The following is a 27,244-nucleotide window of genomic DNA, read 5'->3' on the forward strand; positions in this document are numbered from 1 at the left end:
AGAGCTCTGGGAAATGGGAGAAAGGGCTACATTATATTTTATATATATGTAGTCTTTAGAGCTTGTTCGTCTGCCCTCAGGTGATCAAAGTAATCGATGGTGCCATTAAACGTGTTCACCAGTGAGAGTGTAAGGCAGCGTTTGGACTGCATCTAATGGGAAGTACTTCTCATCTCTTTGTTGTTCTGTATTCTTTCCCAAAATCCCAATAAAACCCCGTCCCCACATCCTGAATGTTTTAAAGGGAGCGCCGCGTGGGTGTGTTTCGATTATGTGCATGCATTTTGCTGTCATGCCTACCGCTGGTGCATCGTTAGGTATGGCTTTTTATCAGCCTCTGGTGTGTTTGAGATGGGAGGGGGTCAGCGTGGCTCCAGCAGTAAAGTAGCGCAGCCGTCAGCCCCGCACACGGGAACAAACACCCCATTAAACCAAGGCCTTCACATATTACTGTAATAAAAGCCCCTGCTCTCGCCTTTATGGGCTTTTTAATTATGTCTATTCGTCTTCCCGGGCTTGTGAGCAACAGTTCATGATGAGCCCCATTTCAGGAATACTCCACCACTGGCAAGAAGCTGGAGGGGGGGTATTAAAGGGGGAAAAACAAAAAAGGCCTGAAGCTAAAATATGACTATTGTTACCGGGATGTATTTTATGCTTCTCCGCGCAGCACGGATCCAAAGGCACTCTCTCTCTTTCATTGTTTTCCTCCAGGGTATTTCTTTGTTTTAGATGTGGATTAATACAGAGATGGAGAAATCTCACGCAGCTCAAGTGAATAACACGGCAGCTCGGTAGTAATGGCGGGTATTAAATTAGCTCCCTGAGATAAGGGCAATGGCTGGACTCGCTGCAGGCTGCCTGAAAAATTAACTGTGCAAATCATCCGTGCATGAATTAAGCATAAAGACCTGCACTTTGGGCCACTTCACAGATTGTACACTCGTCTTTACTCTATTTCCACTTTGATATAAAAGGTCAGTCACAGGTCGCCAGAGCTGCCCGATTAAACAACAATCATAATCAGGATGAATCTTGTTTGTTAAACTCCTTTACTTGACATCAAATACAATTGTTATGTTACAGAAAAGCTGTCTTTCCATTATCCAAACTAACTTTTTGAATAATTGAGTAAAATTAAAGCAGCGTGGCGCATTAGATCAAAAGAAGAATTGTTCTGGTAAACATTTCAAGGCTGTAGAGATATGACAAGGCAAGAAAGCCCCCCATAAATGCACCAGGAAATAAACATACCCCCTATTTAAAACATCCCAGATACACCCCTGCACATTATGAGAAGCGTAATGATATTAAGTAGAGTATTCATTTATTGCATGTCTCTAATGCGTGTAAAACCCTGCTTGGTATAAAAGCCTGCTGATTGATAGAGCAATATACACAGCAGTGTGTACACAGCATACATTTTATGAGCAGGGTCATCAGGGCTGGACTCTACAGCTTAACCCCTTTTAACCCTGGCAAGCTCATAACACTTAACCTAGAGTATAGTATGGAATGCACTGTACAGATGCAACCCAGTCCTGCAGAGAAATATACAAAATAAGTGAAAGTGTGTCGACTCCAAGATGAATTATTAAGTCTGTAGCTAGGGGGAAAGCTGATTTTCCTCCTGAGCAAAGAATAAAGCAGGCGTTAAGCTTTGTTATTCATTTTTAATGTCTTAATCAGGTACTAACAAAGTGTCCGGAGGGTTTGTTTTGTCTGCTGCAGATGATAGCACCCATGAGGAGCAGCAGCACCACAGCCAGCGCTGCACCCACCCCACACAGCAGAGCCATGGAGGAATAGGAGGCTAAGGGTGAGAGCAGAAAACTCATAATAGCAGAAAGAAAATAAGCAAATGCATTTTCTTGTTGCTTTCTTACCTGCTCCAGTCACTTCCTGTGCTTGGAGCGCAGTCAGCTTCTCTGGCAGGATGCTCTCCTCCAGCAGGATGGGGCCCAGAGCCGCCATCCCCTCCCACTGCACAAGCCCTGCACAGAGGAAAAATGAAAAATCTACATACTTTCTGCTGCATTTAGCCAGCTGATTCAACCGTTCACGATACAACTGAACAATTCAGAACGGATCAGCTCAGAATCAATCCCCTAAAGACGCACGGTGCCAGCTGAGGGTAAGTTGGCTTGTCTAAATATGGGTGCAACCTCCGCTGGTCCGTGGAGGATTTTATATTCGAGTCGCTGGAAAATAAATGTTCCTATACTTTAAAACTATTCAGATGGACATAAAAACACCTTTTCTGTGATATCGTTTTGATAAATGTACTGAGAAATATTTTGACAGCAGAGGAGATGGTATCATAACGTCTCCCCTGGTTCAGGATGAGATGCTCAGGATTCATCACCGCCTGTTTTGTAGTGATTCTGTAAAGCGTACCTGCATCTGCTGCAAGGCTTCTTTTCCACCTCGGCTCTGTGCAGCTGCTCTCACAGCAGCCACACACCTTATTGTCTCCACCTGATGCCACCCATCTGAACGGGGGCAGGAATAGAGGCCGTTACAGAGGCATGTGAGGAAAAATAAATGTAGCAAACTGTTGCATATCTGTGTGTTAGTTTAACCACATGTTATTTGTGGGAACTAACCTGTTTGCTTCAGTCAAGTAGGAGCACGCTTTGTGCTGCGAGTCGATGGGAACGGAGACTTTGGTTGCCTTCAGTTGACATGTGATGTAGAGCTGAGGACATTTAAACACGTTGATATATTAAAAATGATGACTCCTTTGTAGCTGCTGCTGAGAAAGCATATACAGTATGTGGCATAAGACTGTTTCATTTATATTTTAGTGAGAGTCATGAGTGGTTCAACAAATACCGAGTTTGGTGGCATAGTTGAGTAGCAAGGGATAATGGGACCAAATAAAACTGCTGTTACCTTGATTAAAAGTTACACATTTCTCTAGAATTTAAACATTTTTGTATTTTTCTCTGATCAAACAACTACACAACCTAAAATATACAACTGGTCCACTGATCTTTACACATTTTACTGCATAAACGTTATATGTTACGAAGCTCTGATTGCACAGTTTCTGATTCGATACTGGCTCAGCTCCATCCAGGCCTCATCAACTTACAGTATATTAAGTCACACAGTTTAACGCTACCTGAGAGAGCGCTCATTTCCTCAGTTGGAAAGAATTTGAACTAAGCACAGACGGTGACGGAGGGTATTATAGCTGTCAAACAACACTTACTATGTGTACATCAGGTGCCAACTTAGCACGTAATAAGAGACTAACAGAAGGAATGCAACACTGCGTGGTCAGATCAAGATCAGAGTGCTCAAATTGTAAATGCATGGAAGGAAAATACATGACATGATGATGGAAGAATCCTTAAAATCATATTCTAAACACATCTTACTGATTTCCTGTGATCTTGCTGGAACTTGAAGGCTTTCAGCTGGAAATGAAGTTTATCCTCCAGGATCCTCTGCATGAAGTAAGACTTGGCTCCTGCCGGCTTAGTATCGCTTAAACACCTTATATGGAAAAATACAGGCGCATGATTCATATTCATAAACACGGGCAGGCCATAAACGCGCCTAATAGGTTCAGCATGACGTGCAAATAAACCTAAATCTTGATTATTATGACTAGCAGGCGCTTTAAGGCAAATACTGCTTCATGAATGATTACCCATGGTTGCTGATGAAGGGGTATCTGGGGTGAGCGTTGGGGTCGGGGGTCGCGGTGGCCACGCAGCTGTCCACGTAGACCCTCAGAGGGACGTGGTGACCCTGGAGGACCGCCGCCTCGATGTGCATCATGTCTCTCAGGAAGTACACGCTGGAGGGCCTCTGCGACCGCCAGTCCTCTAATCAAATACAGAAGAGGAAGGAATACAAGTGGAGAAGTAATGCTGGGCCATCAATTTGGATTATTTCAAAGTAAAATGATGCCCGTGGGGGAGAGTGAGTCAGTGCAGCAGCAGGGATTCAGGTACAGATACCATAATAAGAGAAAAGTACTTTAAAAAAGCAATAAATTAATTGCAGATGTAGCATCTTTAACCTGGAAGAAACACAGATGCAAAACTTGTTTAAAGAGGCCCTATAAAGCTATTTTTGAGTGTGTCATACAGGTTTTAGTGCATGTACAAAGACATGAACATTAAAGCATGTAAACATGTCAAATTAAAAGCATAAAATAAGAATATGAACCTGAAAATGAGCATTATAGGGCCCCTTTAAAACAGCAAAGTTCATTTTACAATAGTTAATGACATGAAAGGCTAGGCAAACTTTTCAAACAGACACTTTGCATTAATTAGAAAGCATAATCAGCCGTTTTATTGATCACTTTATTGTGCGAGTGACCCCTCGAGGTCAACTGCGCCTACAAGGCTCTCATTTCAGCTCATCACCATGCATCAAAGTTCTCTTTATCAAGGCACCGCTTAGCATCTTAAACAACGTCTGCGAGGCCTTAAAGTGATTGCAATTACACCCGTCGCTGGGGAAATTAGCCAAAGCGGCTGGAAGAAAATCTGAGTTTTAACTCGCTGAACATCAGCTCAAAGTTTCTTGTTTTGTTTTTTTGTGTTGCCGACCTGTCATGAGACGCAGGGAGAAGTGCAGCTGCTGTTCTGCCAACATGGCGGTGGCGAGTGGCATCCAGGTAGGCCTCACGGCGCCACTGCTCACATAACTTCTCCTGTGAGGACAATTACAGGGAGGACGGCATGTTACTGGAGGGATGCAGAAGGATGTGTGCCAGAGACAGGAGGAGAACATGCAGGAAGGAACATATGACAATTGGATGGTTTCTGTAGGGCTTAGCTACATTCAAAGTGGTAGAAATTGTGTTTGAAACCTTTTTTTCTGGCCAAAATTAAAGGGAAAAACACTAGTGATGATAAGGCCTTGATATATTACTATGACTTTAAATATAAGGGGGGAAATAATGAGACTTTACCTCTGATAGTGGCATTCAATTACCACCTCAGCAGGGTTGGTTTTCAGAATAACCGTGTTGCCAATAGGTGTTGGGGAGTATAGCAGATAGAAGGAGTAGATGAGGGCTTCGTCAGTAATCTGAGGAAAGAAAACAACTGTTACTTCGCTGACAAACAAGTGGATGGACACTATGAGACACACACACCATCACTGTGCTGCCGCAGCCCTGCAGCGCCGTCTGGAAGTGCAGGATGTGGCGAGCGGCGTCTACTGCGGCGCAGCCCCCTAAGGTCAGATCACTTGGCCGGATCAACTGACCGTTTCCTAGGAACAAAGAGGAAAAAAAGGTGCAGCTTAAATCGGGGACCATTACCTGAGGCCATTTTCTTTTCCCCATCCAGTCAATAACACTCACAGCGAGGGGAGGTTCAGCCACAGGACAAATAAAAAGGTTTCTTAATGCATCACAGAGAGTCAGCATTCAGAATGCTTCTCCACCGAGTGAAGAAATCAAGGGAAACATAATATTGATCCCCAGTCCATAGTCTGTGCCATTTGCAGTAATCAGCACAGAGTGTCCTATCTTCACTGTTCCATTACATTTTCCAATTTGGGCTCCTAACCCTTTCTTCTTCTTTTTTTTAAGTCATCAGAGCAGAAAGCATGTTAAATAAGCTGGTGCCAGTGTGGATTAAAAACAACATTACCTAGGAAGTTCTGTTTGACCTCGATGGTGACCTCTCCCTCTCCACAGCGCGCTGCAATGCTGCCGGCCGGCACAGGCACCCTCTGCTTTATCACAAGCGCCAGCACCTGCAACATCAGTCAAATTTAAATTACCCTGAAGTTAAAACGGTGCAAAAAAGGATGCATGGAAGTCATACCTTTGATTGTGGTTTGACACGAGGGTTCAGATCGGGGCCTTTAAACGGCAGCTTGACAAACTCTTCAGCTTGCACAGTCACCTCTGGCTCCAGCTGCTCCGAGGTCAGCTCTGTGGCCCCGGATCTCTGCGGGTTTTGAGAAATGTGCATCTGCGCCACAAGAGGCCGAGGTGGTTTGCGGACAGCCGGGTTCCTGAGCTGGTAGCTCTTGAGTCGGTACGTGACTGGAGAGCGTACTGGATCCGCATGCAGGTCTGACTGATGATCTGCTGTCTGCGGCTCTTGCAGAGTTTGGTTCGCAGTCTCATTGGTGTTTGACCAGTTTTGTGTTGCAGCACAAACATTTCCACCTGAGAGGAGAAGCACAAACCCTGATAAAAGCACCTCTCTGAACCCCATTACAGCTTATCACACAAAAACCTGGACTTTTTCTGGTGCTTATTCAGAGAGCACTGCTGCTTGTTGTCCTGTCACCAAACATGAAGGTGTGGGACCCTGGCTCCTCCTCCTCTTCCTTCTGATGACTTGATTGATCTCCAGCTTGGAGGATCAACCTATCCTTTCTTCCTTTTCCCTCCCAAAGTTGAACCCTGTCTTTATGTCAAACATTTATTCCACTGAGAAACAATTAGATAATCACGGGTGCATTTCTAGCGTGGAAAAAGCTCAAATAATTATCATTCTGTAAATGTTTTTTAAAGGCAAACACAGCCTGCCAAATCTCCACTTGTCATGATGGTAATGAACAAAGACTTTTATAAACAGAAACAAGCCTGACCCTCACAGTGAGGGGCTTTCACTGCCCCCCCGAGACAAATCAATCACTGTGCTCGGGGAGTCGGAGCCCCGGGTTTGTTTCGCAGTCTTGAAATGTCAAGGCTACGCGGTCAACAGTCTGCGGAGTTCAGCGGGCGCTTATAAAAACCCAGATTTATGAGCATGCTCAGAGACTTCACAAATGTCACCATCAACTCATGCATGTGTGTGACAGGAAGCAGGGGGCGGGGCTTGAACCTGTGCCGGGAGGCATGTCAATCAAACATACCTGCTATGAATCCTGCACTCTGGTAGTATTGAATTATTTGAATAGTATATTAAGTGTCCAAACTGTAGTAATAGAGTCTGAATACCTTTATCAGTATCCAAATTGAATAGTTAATATCAAAATCTTAGCATTCAAATATCAGAATAGTAATATTGACATCTGTAAAGTAGTATTAGTCTCTATTATCCGCCCTTTTCATATAAATAATTAAAGCTACAAGTATGAAAATACATATGGAAAATGTCAACTATCTTAAAGAACATGGTGACTTTCTTTTTATTTCATATCCATAACCGTACTTTAAAATCAACATTTCTCATCATCCACGGCTGCACATATGGAACTACTTCCATTAAGTGCATATAGATAAAACCACAATACAATTACATTTAAAGAAACTGCTTTTCTAAAGGCTAATTTAGTAGAAATCACTCCCTCTCAATGCAGACACAGTAATCCAGGCTGGAATACATTATAGCTCTTCCTCTCTGTCAGGATCTCCCTGTAGACTCCCCAACAGAGAGGCTGCCATTGTCAGGAACTGGCTTTTATCTTTTGCTGATCAGCGGCAAAACAAAGAGATGAGGTGAGTGTGTGTGTGTGTAAGTGTGTGTGAGTTCAGAAGGCTGGAGTGAAATGAGCCCATCCCGACCAGTCAGGCCCCCTCTGCTGCCGATCTCTAACGTGGTTAGCTGCCTCTAATTTGGCCCCGGGAGGGCCCTAATATGGCCCCTGTGGGGGTTACTGAAAGGGGCCTGGCAGCTAACTCCACACACTCACGCACACACTGCCACTCTCATCAGCTTCTGTTTCCAATAATCCTGCTGCATTTTCAGACGGGGACAGAGTGATGCAGGTAGGCCTCTGTTTAGACAACACACACATCCACCAGATGGAAAATCATCAACCAGGATGGCACAACGACGACGCAGATGCTCAGTGACGGAAATACATGAGAATCCACACACACACACACACACACACACACACACACACACACACACACACACATACACATACACACACACACATACACACACACACACACACACGTCCCTCGTCACATTTTGCTGACAGCACAAAGTCATGGAAACAGCTCGATTTGGCCGCGCTGCACTGCACCATACGGATAACGGTTATGGAGGTTCGTTAAAAGCATGTAGTGGGAGATGGATTAGTTATAGCCTGCTGTTGTGGTGGGCGAGCAGCGTTCAAGATCGCCTGATTTCTTTGCGTTTCGGTGACTAGATTCTGCGTGGGACGGGGAGTTATTTCTGAGTGAAATGTTTTCCTTTTAACATGTCCTGGCATGTGATTTTTAAGACGCTGGCTTCACGGTGCCAAACTTGACTTGGTTTATTGGCAATTTTTAAGAGGGAGCGAAGTTGCAGCATTAGGGGGAAGGGAAGGGAAAGTGAAAACAAAGCAGAAGAAGGAGAAATGTGCTCAGGGTCAGTGAACCAGGGGGTGAGGGATAACAGACAGCCGCCCTGTAGGGAGCAACATGAAATAATAACAGCACGCTGGGCTCTGATTCACGGCCCATCAGCGTCCATTTCCAACACGCCTCCACACAAGGACTTTGTGTTATTTCACACACTCACAAGATAGCTCACACACAAAGGGGACACACACGCAGAGAGCTAATGGACTTTTATTAAAGACATGCATCAAACCCCGGCACCTACCAACCACACACCGTGCCACACACACATCTGCACATCGCCTCCACACACTCCAATATGATAATGATCTCCCAGCTGATGTATCATTTAGTCGAAAGTCACTCGAGTTTTGACATCCCTCGAACTCCACACATGGCTGACCTAATTTTTTATCACAACGTCCATGACATTTCTCAAGAAAGAACCGCTGTCCCGCTCAATAGCCCAGAAAGGGCTTTTGTCACGGCATAAAGGTCTTCAGCGCGGGTTGATTGACAGGTGTCATCGCCCTGTGAAGAGGGACAATGCAGAGGCGGGAGAATCAGCAGCTGACCTTTAACATCACAGGCTCCAAAGTTTCTCTCGAGGGAGAAACTTCTCACTCTTCCTGGTATCTGATTTGTGGAAAGTATTTAGCTGATTGTTAGCTGGATAACTTTTTTTATTTGTGGAATTAAGAGACCTTCAAACCCCCAAGTGAACTCAAAGAACTCAAATCTTTAGGATACATCATTTCATACTTTTGGTTGGAAGATGAAACTAAATTGTGCTAACATGTCTTACTAAACCTGCAGAATATGTAATATAATATGATATAATTAATATACAGTCACTTGTTAGCACATGATAGCTATCGTACGGCAACTGAGGAAGGACAAAAACTACCTTTAACGTTATAAATCTAATCTATTATTCCTGTCACATAGGGAAGTAATTATGACTTTAAAGCAGCAGTCTCAAGCTGCGAGACAATTTCCCATTTCCTCAACTGCTTCTCTTTTGAGACACTAAACTTGCCAATGACCCTGAGGCGGTTTCACTTTTAGCTCTCTTCTGTTCAAGTGAAAATCTATCTTTTATGTAACAAAGATTTTAAAATATGATCTTTAATCACATCAAATTCAAAACAGTTGTGAACTCGATGGAGAATAAAGGTCAGAACATATCAAAATGTCAATTGAAAGCTCCTCTCCTGCCGTTCTTAAATCACTAATGACGCTTCCCCAGATTTATTGCCTCTGCTCATTACAGCCAGGGATCCATTTCCCTGTAAAGCCTTTTCAGAGGGGACTCTATGACATGTTGCATAATTGCCACATGCATCTTAGAACACATCTGAGTGGAGTTTCCCACTTAAAACTTCACAACGCCCTCTATACAGTACAACAAGCTGTATGAATGATGCCTCTATATGACCTGCAGGTTCCTCACTGTTGAATAAAAGAGATGACAGGAAGCAAATGATCCGAGCACATATGGTGGATGCTTTCATCCAGAGTGCTTTACTGTGCCATTTGAACATGGGTGGCCCCGTTGGGAGTCAAACACTAACAGTGGTAGTGCCATGCTCCACTCATGACCTCACTGACATTGTTTTATCCCGGTGTGTATATCCTCACGGTGTAGAAAAGGACATAAATGGTGCGTTGGTGCACCACTGTCTTCCTTACATGGGCACTACATGGGTCATAAAAGCCCCCGCCGCTCTCTCTGCGCTTGAATCTTTCTCAGTTATGCTGCAATTCAAGCCTTTTGTTTAATAAACAATTTGTCAGTGATGTATTGAACGCCAGCTCTAATTTGATTGTGTGTGAAATGTGTATGGAGGTGGCTCTCCCTCTCCCTCTCTCCGTCTGCAGGAGCAACAGTGATACTCTCCCCTTTCGTTCTTTCTTTCTTCTTTCTTTCTTCCCCCTGCAGGTGTGTGTTTGTGTGTTCATGGATGATGTTGGCGGAGCAATCCTTAAGGATTTGCAATTACATCTAAACGGCATAATCGGACATGATGGATGGCTATTGCCTTTCCACAATGTCTAGACCTCAGCTCCGCCAGCACAACGAGGTTATAGGGAGTGGGAAATGATGAAAGATGTAATAGTTTTGTTCTGTTTCGCTCCCACTTCACTCCCTTTTTCTCCTTTCAAGTCCCCCCGTGGTGACCCCTGCAACATTTGAGCATCTCCAAGACAAATCGGTTTGTTTCCTGGGTGAAATGGGAGGAATAACTTAATTCTGCCATATTACAGCAAATGTTTAGAAGGGAATGTTTTGTGATTTAATCTTCATTTCGTGCATTATTTTCTGTCTTAGGGCTAAGGAAAGCTCTTAGACAGAAAATAATGCATGAAATAACTTTGTGTTGTGTGCATTTAAAACATTACCAGGCAATTTGGGCTTAAAGAAGACAATGCTGGGCTTAAATGACACATCTAACTGTGAAGTCTTTAGCCAATAGGTGGCACTGTGGTACCAAAATATCACTGCACATCACAGGCTTGCAGCATCTTAGGGAAGAACAAACCACAAGTGCATCCCAGTAAGTGCAGGGCGGTAGGTGAAACGAGGTGTGTTGTCTTCCTTATCCCTGCTTAGAGCTCTTCAGCACAAAGCCAGAGGAGACAGCATGACACGCTTCATTCCAACCACAACAGGCATGCAAATGAGGGCCTTGAAGTTGCCAAAAGGATCAATTTAGGATCCGAGGTAAGATGTTAAAACGACAGAATAATTGAGAGATTTTGCCCTGGCAATTTCTCGCAAGGTTGGTGCAATTATCTTGTGACTCGCTAGGTGCTTTAATTGAAATAAGAGCAATGCATGCGTGTGAGGTGCTAAAAGCAAGGCACAGTGCAGACTGAATAAAAAGAGAGAGGTAGCTTGATGGGTACTGGTGTGCATGTGGCAAAAAGTGAACATTGTGACGTGAAAACTTGAAGTTGTCACACACAAAAATGTTTAGTGATCGAGGTCAGTCAGGAAGAAGAAGCAAACCTCCTGTCAAATGAATCTTTCATTGAGTTTGTTCATCCCGCCACCGTGACATCACCAAGCTGGCGACGGTGCCCATGCTTTCCCACGAGAGCCTCATTACCCACAATCCCAGAGGTTGCCTACCATCACCTGAAACAGCACCATGCCTCTTCCTTCCCCTCTTTTTCTTTTCCCTCTTTCTGCTTCGCTGATCAGCCTTCGCTCAGGGAGCCTCACACAGATGTTCAGTACGCAGGAAAAAAACAACAAACAACTCAAAAATAGACATGATCCCAGCTAGAACTGCACGATTCATGTCCTGAGTGAGACTGTTGTCACTGCTGATGTGTAAAACAGAGAGGAGGAAAGATGAAGGTAGGATTCTGCTCTGATCAACAGGCCCCTCGTGCAGCTGAGTCCACCTCATAGACTTGAAATGACTCTCAACCTGCTGCGAACGCTTCCCACTTGCAAGTCAGCCATGTTTGCTGCAGTCTCTTTGATCAGATATATATTTTTCCTGACACGGCTTGTCATGCACTTGATTTACCGGCCGCAGAGATGAGACGGCAAGGCAGTTCCTCATCTGATTGTCTGTTTATTTTTTTGCCACTGTGGCAGCTGAGCTCCACAAAGGAGGAAGTTGTCCTCGGGCTATTGTAGTGGCTCAGACATTTGACACTCCTCTATACCCCACTGTCCGAGCACTCTGATATGTTTATCTTAAAGGTTACTTTAGCATTTAAACTAGCTGCCATTAAAATGCAAACACCCACGCCAGTATGATCATTGACAACACGGCAGAAACAAACAACTGCCTCTGGCAGAGAAATCATTCTGATGTCTGCAGCTCGCCGCTCTGACAGTGAGAGAAGAAAAGTAGTTTCTCCCCCTCGACTCTCCCTGTGACATTCGGAGAGATATTTACCTTGTAAAGATCTTGACATTTCACGGCACGCTCTAATAACATCCTGAAATATGAAAAAGAGTGCAGAGAGTGGAAAGGAGCCCCACAGAGCTTTTGTTAACAGGTATTGATTGATACTAAGGGGGTAGGAAGGAAGGAGCAGAGGGAGGGGGCCACGGGGAGCCACTCTTTACTGATCATCTGTTAACCTTGTCAAAAGATCTCGCCTGCTACCTCCAACTGGCCGGGGGCGTCCTCGACGGTCATCACAGAGGCTGTTATTTCCTTATCAAAGAAAAAATCCAGTCGAAAGCGTAATTCACATATTAGTCAGAGGATGTAAGACACAGGGATCGATGTTTGGAATCAGCAGTGGGAGCCGTACTGCTGCAAGACAGAGATGGACATCTTTAGAAATATGGCTGCAGCTTGTACAAGTAACATTTTAAAGAACAGGGGACTCATGCAATTCAAACCATAGGATTTATAATGCTTCCCACCCCCCATGCCTGGCTCTAATAATCTTCTGACACTAGAGCATCATGCTTCATTATTAAGCTTCCAATCCCATCCATTACAATGTTTATACAGACTTCCCTGAGGCTGTAGCTAGATGCTAACATCAGAATGCTAGGATGCACACAGCCATAATGGTAACATGCTGAAGTTTAGCAGGTTTAATATTTGCCAGGTTTCCCATCTCATCTAAGTGTTGGCATGCTAATTAGTACTAAAAACCGTGCAGCTGAAGATGTGTCATTAGAATTGCATGGATTAAGTCGTATAAACAGCCGACTGCACATATTGAAATATAGTTTACCTGCGAGCACAGGCCTGAAATCCTTTAAAACTGAGCTACAAACTTAAACGCACAGTCCTACAATGCTAAGATAAATTATATTTGGAGGCATTCAGGGTTGAACTCCACTCTGCAGCCCAGCTGTAAAATATGATCTTTATGATCGCTGTGATCAAGAAGGACCCCGGGGGGAATTGAAAATGAGTGCATACATTAACGTGTTTTTATTGAAAACCTCCAGGAGCTGAAGACGAGTGCATACATTAATATGTTTTATTCTAATGACATGTAATTTGTTGCACACAGTAGCTCTGGCTAATTCTCCTGCCATGATTCTAAAAAGCAGTTTAAGGTAATTACAAGAGATTGTTTTTAATGGAAGATGAATGGCTTACTGCAGGCTGCAGCTGAATCAATACTTTACTACAGTTCGAAACAGAGCTGCATCATTTGCCGAAATTACCACCACTGATTGGTTGCCATCAGTCATTATAATTCAATTTTAAATGACTGTAAGGAAGGATGGGAACATTTTTTGTTTGCCATAATATATTGCTTTTCTTCCAATGGATATTGCAGAGGAGTTGCAGGAAAACAAAGTCAATTTCCTGCCTCGAGCGATACTGAGTAAACCCGGGTAATGAGTGAGCTTGATTCACTGTAATGGGATAACAGTTGTGTTTCTGTGCTGCAGACGATGTGTGTCCAAAACTCCTTTAATTAACAGATGATTTTTCTGAACCGAACAACTCCTGCACAGCTCATTATCTGTCAGAAGTTCCAGCATCCAGGCTAAAAACTGAGAAAAAGTGGGATAGTCGGGCATAAGGTCAAACGCTGGAGTCAAACGCTGTGCTAATGAGCTTGCATCATGCCACTGACCACCCACGCGCTGTTGACTCTCAAGCACTTATTGAATTTTCGCCTGAGTTCCTTCTGCTACCACTCGACTCCACGACCTTTTCATACTCATCTTTCCTCTCGATCCGTCTCTTAACTTTCTCAAACATGACAGGTCTTTGATTTCCTTGAGTTGTGCTCTCTCTCTCTCGGGGCGTGACTGAATTAGAGAGGATATCAGATAACAGAAAAGCTGCTGATTCAGTCCTTTGCACCAACAGGGTGTTCAGTCTGGGATCACCTGGAGGGCAGCTGGTCTTATAACCGTACTGCTGAAGTAATCATGGAGGACACTGGCTGTTCCACTACATCTCTGACCCTCTGACCTCTGATAAAAAACATATTTGTGGAGGGACCTTACTGTTGGTGCACTATCACCTGTAATCATCATGCTTAGGTGTCTAAAAACTTACTGATTTGTTACAGCAACCAAATTAGCTGTACTGAGATGAATAAACCAAATTGTGAGCCTTTTAGCTTCTTTTATTTCTTTGTTTTGTTGTTTTCGGGACCACAAGAGGACATATAATGCACATTTTCAGGTTTATAATTGTATTTTCTGCCTCTACTTTGACATGTTACGTGCTTAAATGTTCAAAAAGTGCTTTGATTTCCTCATACTAGCTGGGAGAAAGACTCCATCTAGAGGGAACTTTAAGATTTGCTGACCATTTACATGCACAAAAACCTATATAACACACTACAGGAAAGGGAAACAGCCCTAAAAAGCAGAATACTGCCTCTTTAAGGAGTGTGTGGAGACCAAAACAAGGCAAAAAGGAGAGTGAATGTTGGACTAACATATCCCAGTTAGCCACAAACAAGACTAAAAGTAACTAATTACTATTCAGTTTTCATGTAACGAGACAAAAGAACATCAACAATTCTACATAAATATATTGTAAATACTATAGTGAACGTGCTAGCATAACACTTTGTCAACTAACCTATGTATTGGTGTTACCTGTCACTGTGCCGTGTGTGTGTGTGTGTGTGTGTGTGTGTGTTTAGGATGAGTGTTTCTGTGACAGGCTGATTTACAGGCCATTGGTGTGTTTAATGGAGCCGATGAAGCAATGATCGCTCATCCAATCCTCTCTTGCCTACTACCCTTTCTGCTTGGGCCTGATACTACCAGCCACTTTTAGCACACACACACACACACACACACACACACACACACACACACACACACACACACACACACACACACACACACACACACACACACACACACACACACACACACACACACACACACACACACACACACACACACACACACACACACACACACACACACAGAATCTGTGTGATGCAACAGAGTGGTCACACATATACCCCAGTCTACCCACACGCACACAAATCCTGCTTTATAGGGGATAATCCAATGACAGCCAATTTGCTGGAGGGATATACTTTTTTTTTATTCCATTCTTTATTTATCCATCGCTTTTGCTTTTACAAGGCAATTTGTTAGGTGGCCAGCTAGAGGAGGGAAGTATTAACCTAGACTTCCATTATCATGCTCTCCCCCTTCTCTCCCCTATCCCCCTGCTTCTCTCCCCCTCGCCATCCTTTTAAGATTAAGCTGGCCACCCAAAAAAAAGGAGGTCCAGTGTAATCATGAAAGTGTCACATTTCGGCTGAGAGAAGAGAAGGCGATGGCTTCAGGGTCAGAATCCCCTCACTCTAAATGTTACCTCATCCACCCCTCCATCACTTATTTATTTTTAATATGTATCCCTTCTTTTTGCTCTCCGTTTCCTTCTCTTGATTTTGTCCTCTCCGTGTTTCTACCTTCCTTCCTCTCCAGTCTTGTTATGCCTCCTCTCCCTGACAGTGCTTCAATAAGCAGTGCCTCCAGAGTGGTCTTGCTCAGTCAGTGGCCAATTACCCAGTCACACTGCATGTCCTATGGGACGGACAGGATTAGCAGGATCTGCCGTCTGACCGGACACACACACACACTCGCACACACACACTCAGTCCTGGACACCTGTCACTTAGACATTGGCAGACAACCTGTGGGTTCTTTTTTAGCCCTTGGTTTAAAGGGGAAAAAACTCCACCATCTTTTTCCTCCAACAGGCAATTTGACAGGCCAGTGAAGAGAGGCACAGAGAGGCTATGGAGAGGAGGAAATGTATGCTGTATCAAATGCATAAAAGCTCAGTACATGCTCCACCGCTGCAGGTGGTCAGTGTGCGATGGGTACCCAGCAGAGCAACACTCAGGGATCAGACCTCAGCTGGAGCAGGTTTTTTCTGAAGGGCAGCTTGCTCAGGGCGAGCTGAATATGCAACGTGATGCGCACAGCAGCCAGAGAGAGCAGGATCTCTATGTCACCAACTTCCCCCAAGGCTCAGCTCCTGCCTTGTTTAAGCATTTCCCCCCAGTGTCTGCTATTTATTATAAACCTGAATGGAAATATCTTATTGTGGTAATAAATCAAGTGGGAAGTTGCATCATAAAAGGACACTGCTCATTATAATAACAGTCCTTGATTTTGTGGTTAAGACAATACTGAAGCACAAGCCCATTCTTCATCACAGATACAATCACTGTCTCCAGCATGAACTGCAGCTTCAGCCAGGACTTATTCATACACTTCCCAAAAATAACACATGTAATAATTGTAACGCTTTGTTTCCAGAAGTGCCAAGCTCGTCTGTGGCCTAAACTATTCAACCCAAACAGAGCGACAACTGGGGCTGTCGAGGCCAAGCTTCAAACCTGCTCTACGTTGTGTTGAACTCCAGTCGAGATCCTGACGTTTCCAAAGATACCAAACATGTCAGGCTGAATTACACTGAAACATGGCACAGAGATATAGAGACATGCAGAACTTTCCATCTTAGCCTCTGCGAGCACGTCTCTTGGGTTTTGAAATTCCACTAACCTTTTAGTGAAATGCAGCACACACACTGGATATGTTTTTCTAACTTTGAAGGGAAACTGGAGAGTATTTTGGGTCCACAGTCGAAAGCCTGTTAAGCTTGTCCAGACCTTGGCAGGACTTGTTGGCGCTGGCTGGTGACTTCTCGTCTCCCTGAGGTCAGTGGCACATTCGTCCTCTCTGGGCCCGGTTGCCTCCATCCTGTGATTACTCTGCTTTGGTTCCGCCGGTTCTGTCAGCATTTCCTGCAACGATAGAAGGAGGTGAAATGATGAGAGCAGCATGATGTGGCTTACAGAAGGCCCAGGGGCATTATGGGATGGGGAGGGCAAAGAAGGAAAGCCTTCAGGTGAATGCCAGTTTCTTTTTTTTGTTGCAATGCTAGCAATCCTTCCACCACTTTGGATCGGATTATAGCTTGGTCATTATGGGCATTTTAGCATGCTAATGTTAGCATTTAGCTTAAAGCACCACTGTGCATGAGTCAAAATGTTCTACTGGTACAACTCTGACTCCTTAGTTGTCATGAACACAAAACATCTCACCTATTTCATTGGTATTTATCCCATATCACCCTGCTCATGTAAAGCCTCATGAGTTTCACTTTGAACCTGGACTCCAGCTGCTCACTAATTGTATGTTTCTGAATCAAAGACAAAAGCTGTCAAAATGAGAACAACTGTTCGCTGACACGGTGGGAAAATGAGGCTGGAAATGATCTGAGGAAGAGCTGGATTCCTTCCTGGGTTTCGAAATCCCTCTGTGGGCCCTTTTGAACTCGCCCCTGCGTCCAATGCTGGATTATGAAGCCACTTCAAAGAGGCTGGACGAGTGTTACATCACGGCTGTGGTGACCACTGACGGGTTCCCTACATGAGTGGGAACAGAGAGGAACGTCCTGTAATCTCAGCCCTGCAGAGAGAGGCTTTCAAGTGAGGCCTGCCGTTTCCCCTCTGGTATAAGGGGAAAAAAATCCTCGCAGGGTTTCAGCAGGTAAGTGGCACCCCGCTTTTGTCGCCTCAAGGATGCTACATAGGTCCTACAAATCCCAGAGGTTCACTTAACTCCAGTGGAGATGTGTTTTGAGTGTGTGGAGCAAGTTTGGGTGAAATCCACCTTCCCCTCGAGTCTGTTTTCTTTCAAATTCAGGAACGTGTATTTTCTGTTATCATGCTCTCTCCTGACTTTTATTTCCAATGTATCTTTTGGATTTAAATGTAATCTCAGCATGTCAGGTCTGCACAATGGCTGAGGAACATTAGGCAGACAGAAAGATGGGATCAATATGAGCTCTTTCTACTATTATGGGATTTAAAGTGTACTTTTACTGAAGTCCTCTCTTTTAAGCGACTCTGTCACAGAGTGAAAAAGGCACAACAGAAGTATCTGACAACCTTTAATCTATAATCAATTCATTGCTCACCAGAAGATGGAGAAAAGCGGTGCTCCTTACTGCAGTGAATGGGAGCCAAACAGCCTCAAAATTACTGTCATTCCCTACCTCTCCTCCTGAAAAGCCCTTTTTGATATTGACTGAATCAAAGAGGCGTCTCGGGGTAATTAAGTAAATTATGGCTCGGTAGAATTGTAGACTTGGTTGAGAAACTACGTCGTATGGATTCCTCCCTAATTACAAAGGGGAGCTTGACAGAAATAGCTCATCCCTTTTCATCCTCAACCTCGGTGTAGTCTACTTGAAGCAGCGGTAAGCCTGGACTTAGCCCCCGCGATCGACCTGAGAACCTGGAGCGAGAGTTTATTTCCATGCTTTGTCCCGTCTATATTTATTCCCTTCCTTGGGAAAGTGTAGTTTGGATTTAGCGAGATGAGAAAAAGGAGATACAAGGCGGTGTATTGTTGATTTAATAGGGATACACGGGCATGAGATTAGAGGAAATTGATGGTCTCAGGGTATCATGAAGCCTTGACTTTAGGAAAAGAGGCCGGGCTGAACCCAGGACTTTAGGAAGTCCATCCTTCATCCGGCCTTCATGGGAGGAGGCCCACTGTAGCTAAAGACAAATCCTTCCGCAGACCATTTACATGCACAAAAAACCACACTGCAGGAAAGGGAAGACCCAAAAAAGCAGAATAGGGCCTCTTTTTTGGACGTGACTTTGGTCTTGATCCCGGCTCTTGAATAAAAGGTTCATTATGAGATTATTTGCAAAACTAATCAAGAATTGTCTCCAGATTAAACAAACCCACTGATTAATTTATTCAGCACTAATTCAGGTTAGTAATTAAATCAATGCGTCCATTTAGAGTCACCAGTGCTTCGTTAAATAAAGAAAGAAATCAGGAAAAGGCTGTATGAGAAATGCCGCCCCCCACCAACCACACCACAAAAAAAAAAACCCAGGGCGCCAATCAACTGGTGCGGTCTCCATGGCAACGGCTCTCCCAAATCAAATGGTTGGAGCAGCGAGTGTTGTAGCTGCTGCTGGGTGGTGTCTGTCAAACCGCACAGTCATTACCTGCATCCTCGCCCCTTTGTGTCGCAGCAATCACAGCCTATTCACCGTCTGCAGAAAGCCTCTTTCTCCCCCAGAGGAGGGATCCAGGCTGGAGGTTTTTTTTTTTTTAAGAAACACAGCGTGAAACTTTCCCCCTGCGACAAGTTCAGACAACTCTCCCCTTCCTCCACCTCCTCCTCCTCGTCATTGATCGGGACTCCTTTCACGAGCGCCTAGAATCAGGTCCAGGCCGGTCAAGTGAATAACAACCTCTGTCTCGCAATCATGCACGGCGAGGGAGTCTGCTCCGTAACGATGCGAGGGACATCTTCATGACCAATATCTTCACTTATAGAGGAAGATTTAAATTGGGGGCATTTAGGTTGGAAGGGGCTTCATCATTCCTTACTGTGCTAGCTGAAAGGACACAGAAGTAATTCATCCTCTCCCTGATCCTTCATCTTCCAGCAAAAGTACGAGGCAGTGCAAAAGTATCAGCTCGATTTTTCCACAGAGATTTTTCTGCGTCATTTTGTTTAACCGCCTTTCTGACAGACCCTTTCTTCTCTGTTTCTGTTAGAGCCGGAGCTTCAGGAGGTATGATGGGAACATGTTGTGCGCGCTCAAAGCCAGGCTTCCCTCCGACCCCATTCCTCATGCAAATCAAAGTTGGATCAATCTGGGATTGTCTGATGAACTAATTATGCGGTAATTGTTCTGGTCTAGACCACTGATCCATTGTATGAGAGCGGCTCTTTGTGTCTTTCCAGCGCTGATTGAGAACGATAATTGGGTTTTTTGATTGGCAGAGGGGCAATTTTGATCTCTCTTTTCTTCTTTGCCCCTGTACATTCACACACTCCTCCCTTTCCGTCCAACCCACCCTCTATTCATCTGCCACTGAATGCAAAAGACAAACCCATCCTGTCTGGCACACTGTAAGCTGGTATGGAAACCTTTAAACAGGTGACAGAGGGTGTGATGAGGCGGGACTGCTGTGCATTTGCAATTAAAGCATTTGCATAACGTAATTATCGGCCTATGGATTGTCATTAGTTCTGCCATCTCTGCAGATGCATGATGGGAAGAGTTGGGATCAAACACACTGACTTTCACTCAGGTGAAACATGTGAGTTCTTCTTCCATCAGCTCAGAGTTTGTTATTCCTCTTTCTGTATGTCCTCCGCAGTCGTAATTACCCAGAATCCCCACAATTCACCAGGGTCACATAACAGCAACAGAACCCGAGCCGGTCCCCTTTGAAGCCGGCCGAGCCAAGACAATTACCTGACCCCGTTGGAAAGGTAATGATACCCGATAATGAGGAGCTGTTATTACAGTAACTTTTTCACTCTTTGGCCTTTGACCTCTGAGGCCACAACCAATCGGACGACCCCCCGCGGTTTTGATAAAATCCAGTTTTGCAAATCTTAAACATATTAAAACATCCGCAGATTAAAGATCGACACTGCTCTACCTCACCTGGTAACTATTTGATTGAACTGTCGCTTTAGAAGCAGAACCACATAAACTACAGCATGTAATCAGGTTGTTCAGACGGTGCCGGCTGTAAATAGAAAATGTTCTCTTGGTGAAATTACCGGGTTGAATAAGCACAGAAGAAAAGTTCACGGATGAGCCACAGGATGTCAGTCGGATTGAAAAGAATGACATCAGCGGGACATTTACGAGCTGCAGACAGAGTAAAAGGTGTCATTTTAGAGCCATTAAACTAACCAGACATGTGCCACGCTGCCCCCTCTCTGCTCTCTCTTTCATTTCCCCTGTAAGCACTTAAGTTGCACTCACCCCCCTCCCCACGTCACCTTTCCCAACCATTGCCAATGCCTTGTTTGCTTTTGTAGCAAATGTAGGCCCATAATTGTCCAAATCAATGTTTAGCACTCCCTCTCGCTGTGATTAGGTGGGAAAATTAGGTTGTGCGGCAGTTGCCATGGTTTCAAGGCAGCGGATTGCTAAAAAAAAAAATCTCCTGCGAAGCCAGAGAGCGGCACGGTATAATGAACTTAAATTAAAGCAACTTTTGTCTCAATGTAGATTTTAATTATCCGGCGACTGTCTCTGACAGCAGGAACGAGGAGGAGAAAAGAGACGGAGAGCAAGCGAGGTGCTGAAAGAACGGGAAAACAGGGTTTATGTGCCATGGCGCTAATTTGATCCATTAGGGAATGTGTGTGTGTGTGTGTGTGTGTGTGTGTGTGTGTGTGTGTGTGTGTGTGTGTGTGTGTGTGTGTGTGTGTGTGTGTGTGTGTGTGTGTGTGTGAGCGAGTGTGTGATGTGCTACCTGCCTAGTGAATATAAAGTCTCATTCTCACCCATCAAGGAGCACAGTGCAAAGAATCGTGTCTTGTTAAACTCCCAGTTTCAGCTGAGAAAAATCTAATTAGTCTAATTAGGCGTGTGCAACAGTCAGAGATGTAAAGGCTTCTCCTATGTGAAAAGAAAGTGAGAAATATGTTTCTTCCTTTACGAGAGTGTGAAAATATGCGTTGATGTAATCGACAAATCCACTTCCTCGCCCCTGAGCCTGCCTCCTTCCTTTTTTAACCTGCTTCTCTAAGTTTGTAATGCTGCTGATATAATAACTCTGGTTATGTGCCAGTGGAGCTGCTCCCAAAGTAGATGATTAACAAAGAGCTTCACTCATCCGCTTGTGTAACATGATACATTCAGGCGGCTCCTGGCACTTCAACAACAGCTGAGCGCTCGATCAAAGAGCAGAATACGTGTCTTCAAATACATGCATGACGTTTAACAAGCGAGGGTTTTGTTTCCAGAAATATCTCTCACACACACACACACACACACACACACACACACACACACACACACACACACACACACACACACACACACACACACACACACACACACACACACACACACACACACACACACACACACACACACACACACACACACACACACACACACCAGTTTCCCCAGTGTTGGAGTGATGGTGAGATGCATGTTAAGGTTATAGAGTTCATTGTGCATGTTTCTAAATCTAGCTAGGGCTTTTATTTTGTAGGAATGGGTGCACAAATACACTACACTTTAATCTAATCACAGCAAAACTAAATATGACCTGCAATTCATATTTTTGTTTTGGTTTCCTGTCTTTCTGTAGACTCTCCGAACATTTCCCTGTACTCCACAAAATAAAAGCCCTCTCTCAATGGTTTGCACACTACAGACCTTTCTCCATAAAAGGTTGAAATCCTTCTCTATGTGGGAATGTTTTCAGGTCATGCATATAGTCTTATTCTGAAGGCCAGCAGCAGAATGGAGGTCATGCAAATCAAATAAAATATATGCGCAATAGAGAGTCAGCACAAAGGCCATGTTCTGTGTTGTTTTTGGTTGTGCAGCAGGGCGATCCAGACAAGTTGAACACTCGACTGAACTGAGCTTGACCTGCTGCTGAGCCCTGTTTTTGTCCACGCTGGGGTTAACCCTGAAAGCTGGGTATTTCTTGGGTCACTTGTCCAATATGGAAGGGATCACTTCCAGCAGACGCTAGACAAATTCCCCTGAGAGTGAGAGTAGAAGTGCTCATACTGTATCTACTCCAACTGCTGTCTTTCAATACTGTATATTCATGTTGGACTGTATGATTAAACAACAAGGAATAGTCCAACTTCTTCTCATATTTACAATTCTGCACACTTCTCTTTTTACTGTAAATTGAAAGGAAGTGAAATGCCAGCAGTGTTTGGCAAATATCCCCTTTTGTTGTAGAAATGCTACAAGCTCTAAGGTACAATGCGCATCTCTATGGATCATGGCTGCTTTGAATAAGTGTGTTTATTCCACACAACAACTTCAGCAACACTTGTGATTCACAGCTTTTCAATTGGAGCTTTTCAGCAGTTTCACACAAAAAGAAATGCAATTTTGCAGCAGGAATATTATACCTGAAATGAAATCCTCTTGCTGAAATATTCTGTGATTGCAAACATTTTCTCTCCTGCCTGACGTGCACACACACTAGCAGAGAGTGAGAGCTGTTTTTTGTAAGTAATCCTCGCTACTGATTCAGGGCCTGTAATTGTAAGCAGCGCAGCAGGAAGTGAAGCAAGTCTCGGCTATTGACCAACCCCGGTCTCACACTGAGCTAAAATACAGGGGTGGTGGCACTGCCGCTGGGAACATGTCAATTTTGCTCTTTAGAAAAGGGGCACTGCTTGAAGACTGAAAGCAAATCAACACGGCTATCGACCGAGACAACCCAACCCCGTAAATTGCACTCAGAGTGCTGAACAAAACAACAAAAAGCATCACTGGGATTTTATTGACGGCCATCACTTTAGCACGCCTTACTTCCAGACGAGGGTAAGATTGAAAAGACTCAAAAGAAAGGCTTGAAAGAGCGATCAAATGCACACAATATGCAACTTTATAACAGCGTTTCATCTCAAAGTGTGACTCTTACAAAGTCCTGCTCCATGTTGCTCAACACCACTACAGGTGAAGGCGTGGTATACTGCTCTGTAGACAGAGGAAGTGACATCATGTTGTGCAAACACAGCAGCGAGGCATTGCTGTCAAACTCGTCTGCTCTCAGGTCACACAAGCTCTGTTTTTCCTTACAGATAAATCTAAGTCTCGCCGTGCAGCATTCTGACACTGACCTCTTGACATGTTGTTCTTTTCACGTGTTGAAGACACGTCGAGTCCTCCGTCATGAAGAGCACAACGTTTTGTTTTTCTCCAGCATGAATGGGAGCTGTGCAGATAGGCAGGACCCACCTTCAGCAAAGAGAGAAACTTCTCTGTGAGGCATTATCTTTATCAGACGAAAAAAAAGATCACATCATCTGGGACGACACTCTCACACACACCAAATTGACAAGATATACATAATGGGGTGTCTTTAAATGATGTCATATATCTGCAATAAATTCTTGTTATGCACGTGTGTCTTTCCTGCAAAATTCCCCAAATATATCTTATAACATTTCTTATGCAGAGTGTTTGTTCTTCCAAGGGCTGCAGAAGTACTCCATTCACAATCAAGCCTCACCAACACTTTCCAAAATAATGTTTCCAGCCTCTACCCCTGCTGTTCCAGAGAAAACATTGAGGTGCAGTTTACTGGTGCCACTTGACATGATTTCAGGATCCTCCAAACTTTCAGAATGTCAATCAGCAATCTCTCGTCGGCACTCATAGTGGCTGAAGTGCAAAGTCACCAAGTGCAGCAACGATAGAGGGACTTAAATATGTAATTTTATAACCAGCGGGGGAGCACGGTAAGTTTATGAGAGACCAACTTTTTTACAGACAACAACTGAAGCTTATTACCCAACAGTTTGTATGTTGGATCTCGGATGAGGACAGGAAGCTTAAAACAATAGCTCATAGGGATTTATTAATGTTGTATGGAAAGACACATGTTCCACTGAGTGCAGCCAAGTGCTGAGCAACAACACAACTGATGAGTCAGCTGCTGCCATTATCACGCTGTGGGGGGAAATAACAAGCATCATATACTCTCTGCAAATACACTGTTGAAACCGGGTATGAAATTATGTTCTCTCTTAAAAACCAGAGCCCGGGGATTATGGACAAAGTCGCTGTAGGATTTGCTAATTATGGATCATCTTCTTTTTATTTTGCAGCTCTCTATTTGCTTTCTGTCCTCATACCTTGCTCTCTCACACACTCGCCGTGTTTGTGAGGGGAGTGAGATGAAACAGGAGGCTAAGGGGCTGTCATTGTCACGTTCCGTACATTTCGGGTGAATTACAGTGGCAGTGGAAATAATTGCTTGTCCCAATTATGAATCCATCTGCCGCGGTGGCTTTCTGGTTTGATGGGGAGGAAATTCCCGAGAGCAAAAACCAAACAATGTGCGGGAATAAGGCACAGGAGCGTGTCAGTGGCCATTAATATCCATAAAGGCAATTTCACAACACACCTAATGACATAAAATGACAGACAATCATGGTAAGGTAATTAGTGTGTGTGATGCGTGTTAGCAGAGGTGTCTGTGAGCACAAGGGGGATTAGAGCAGAAAAAGAGTTGGGATAATATAAACCTCTGCAAGCACCTGTGGCTAGATGAACTCATCTTCAGTTTTTTGTAATAATATGATTTTACAGGAATATGTAAAACTATGGCATAAAGGAAATTATTATATTAAGTTAAAAATGTCAAATATTCTTGTCAGTGATTTAAAAATGGCATTCTACTCTACTTGTATTTTCTTAACACATTCAATTATGTACTTTTTTTCCTGTATTGCTTTATTTTTTAAATGCTAAAATATCTGTATTATATTAAAATAAAATGAATAAAATATATAAGCACTAAATAAAAGTCATAAATTAAGGCAACAAGGGCTAAAGAAGGCATAGTTAAAAACATGTCATTTAGTTTCATTTAATTAAAATGTGTTTTTGGATGATAGTTGTCATACATTATTTTGTTAAAAAACGACATTAAATATACAGTTATTTTAATGTATGATAACACACAACTATAAAACAATAAGGGTATAACTTGAACAGACAGCTGCTTTAATTATCAGGCAGGTAGAGTGTCACTGGGGAATGTAGTTTCCTGGATTTCCAGAGTGGCTGAGATTTCTTCCGGGTTCCTCGCTCAGTTTGTTTTGCTTGCTGCGCTAGGCTCAACATGACAGAAAGTCACCCTCGAGTTTTATTCCAATTATGACGAGTAAAATAAAATGTAAACTCGGATTTTAAACCCGTGTTTAGCTCGGATAAAGGCGGACTCGAAGACACCGGAATATCATCCTGACCCGAGACACCTGTTGCTCCAGTTTCGACTGACAGGTGTCACTTTCCTCGAGCACGGAGCAGGTGGAGAGACTACCGAAACTTGGATTAATTTCTTAATATATTCTCTAGACATTTGCAGGCATTATGAAGGTGACGGTAACTTTCGGGGACACCTCGGTGGTGGTTCCCTGTAAAGCTGGATGGACCGTGTGGGATTTAACCGAGCAAGCAACGAGGAGATACCGCAGAGTTTTGGAGCAGGTAAACACACCTTTACACCTTTGCACTCACCGTGTCCTGATGGCTTTCTCTTCACTCCATGTTGTTGTGTTCCCACAGAAAATACAAACACCTACAATACACTCACTCTTAGCTAACGTTAGCTCCCATAACCCTGCGCAGGTGTGTGTCACGTGACCAGTGTGGTTATCTTAATAACATTAGAGCTAGCAACGAGCTTCATTTAGCAACCAATATTCTTTGCATTGGGATTGAGATAATGACTTACGTTGTTCCTAAACATAAACATGTCAGGAACAAGTCTCATTCATAAAAAGATAGACTCTTGTAAGGTTTGTTATCTTTACAGGTTTTACTGTCACCTGTGGTGTCTTGCAGTTGTGGTTATACTTTTATTTTGGTGGCGCAAACTGCCACTTATTCACCCATAAGAGAGTACACATGTTAGCTGTCATCATAAGTGATAACCTTAACATTTAATATTAGTTTATATAAACATAGTTAAAACAACCACACAGTAGACCACTATCATACCTCAATATACCAGAATGCAATACAGCTACAGTTGAATTATGAGTCAATTGTCACATCTGGTAGAAAAATGCATCCAAGTGTCACACACCTGGATGCACTGGGATCATACACCTGTTCTGATGGGAGTTGATAGGAATTCTGGGAAATGTAGGATAATGCCCTGATCACCTAATCCCAATAACTGCAGGTGTAATAAGACTTTTGTTTTGCGTTGTTTTCAATGTCCCACACGTACACAAAGAGGTGTACCTCCAGCTCCCTGATGCTTCAATCCCTGCAACATTAATCATCCTGCCGAACTGACCTTTTATTAATCAGCCGCCTTGTATGTGCATGCTGTCCTAGCGTGATAGGGTGCTGATGTGTCTCTGTGAGGATGTGAGAGCTGCTGGCTGCAGCCTCAGCTGTCCACCTGTACAATAGCTCGCTGTTTAAGCCCCCGGTATCTCGGCGGGCAGGTGGAAGTTTGCTGTT

The 27,244-nt window shown here is 43.8% G+C and overlaps 2 protein-coding genes across 3 annotated transcripts in view; one reads left to right on the top strand and one right to left on the bottom strand.

The window, feature by feature from the left end:
* Positions 1-1,659: 1,659 nt before the first annotated feature.
* Positions 1,660-26,372, bottom strand: LOC134861051 (zona pellucida sperm-binding protein 3-like). Of its 2 annotated transcripts, XM_063878043.1 has the most exons (13): positions 26,288-26,372; positions 16,773-17,014; positions 5,805-6,154; positions 5,628-5,733; positions 5,126-5,244; positions 4,940-5,058; positions 4,575-4,678; positions 3,662-3,839; positions 3,387-3,504; positions 2,607-2,698; positions 2,398-2,492; positions 1,887-1,994; positions 1,660-1,813 (listed from the first exon to the last, which is right to left on the bottom strand). In XM_063878043.1, exons 3-13 carry the CDS (start codon positions 5,952-5,954, stop codon positions 1,686-1,688), a joined length of 1,317 nt encoding a protein of 438 aa, XP_063734113.1. In that variant the 5' UTR covers positions 5,955-6,154; positions 16,773-17,014; positions 26,288-26,372; the 3' UTR covers positions 1,660-1,685. The 2 variants fall into 2 exon arrangements, with proteins under 2 accessions (XP_063734113.1, XP_063734112.1); XM_063878042.1 differs by lacking the exons at positions 16,773-17,014; positions 26,288-26,372 and having other exon boundaries at positions 5,805-6,350.
* pard3ba (par-3 family cell polarity regulator beta a) overlaps positions 25,849-27,244 on the top strand; it is a 109,095-nt gene continuing 107,699 nt past the window's right edge. Inside the window, exon 1 of the mRNA XM_063878041.1 lies at positions 25,849-26,257. Within this exon, the coding sequence (XP_063734111.1) occupies positions 26,141-26,257 (117 nt within the window). The 5' untranslated portion in view covers positions 25,849-26,140. The remainder of the gene's footprint in view (positions 26,258-27,244) is intronic.

Source organism: Eleginops maclovinus, chromosome 24, assembly GCF_036324505.1.
Source record: "Eleginops maclovinus isolate JMC-PN-2008 ecotype Puerto Natales chromosome 24, JC_Emac_rtc_rv5, whole genome shotgun sequence".
Taxonomy (NCBI): domain Eukaryota; kingdom Metazoa; phylum Chordata; class Actinopteri; order Perciformes; family Eleginopidae; genus Eleginops; species Eleginops maclovinus.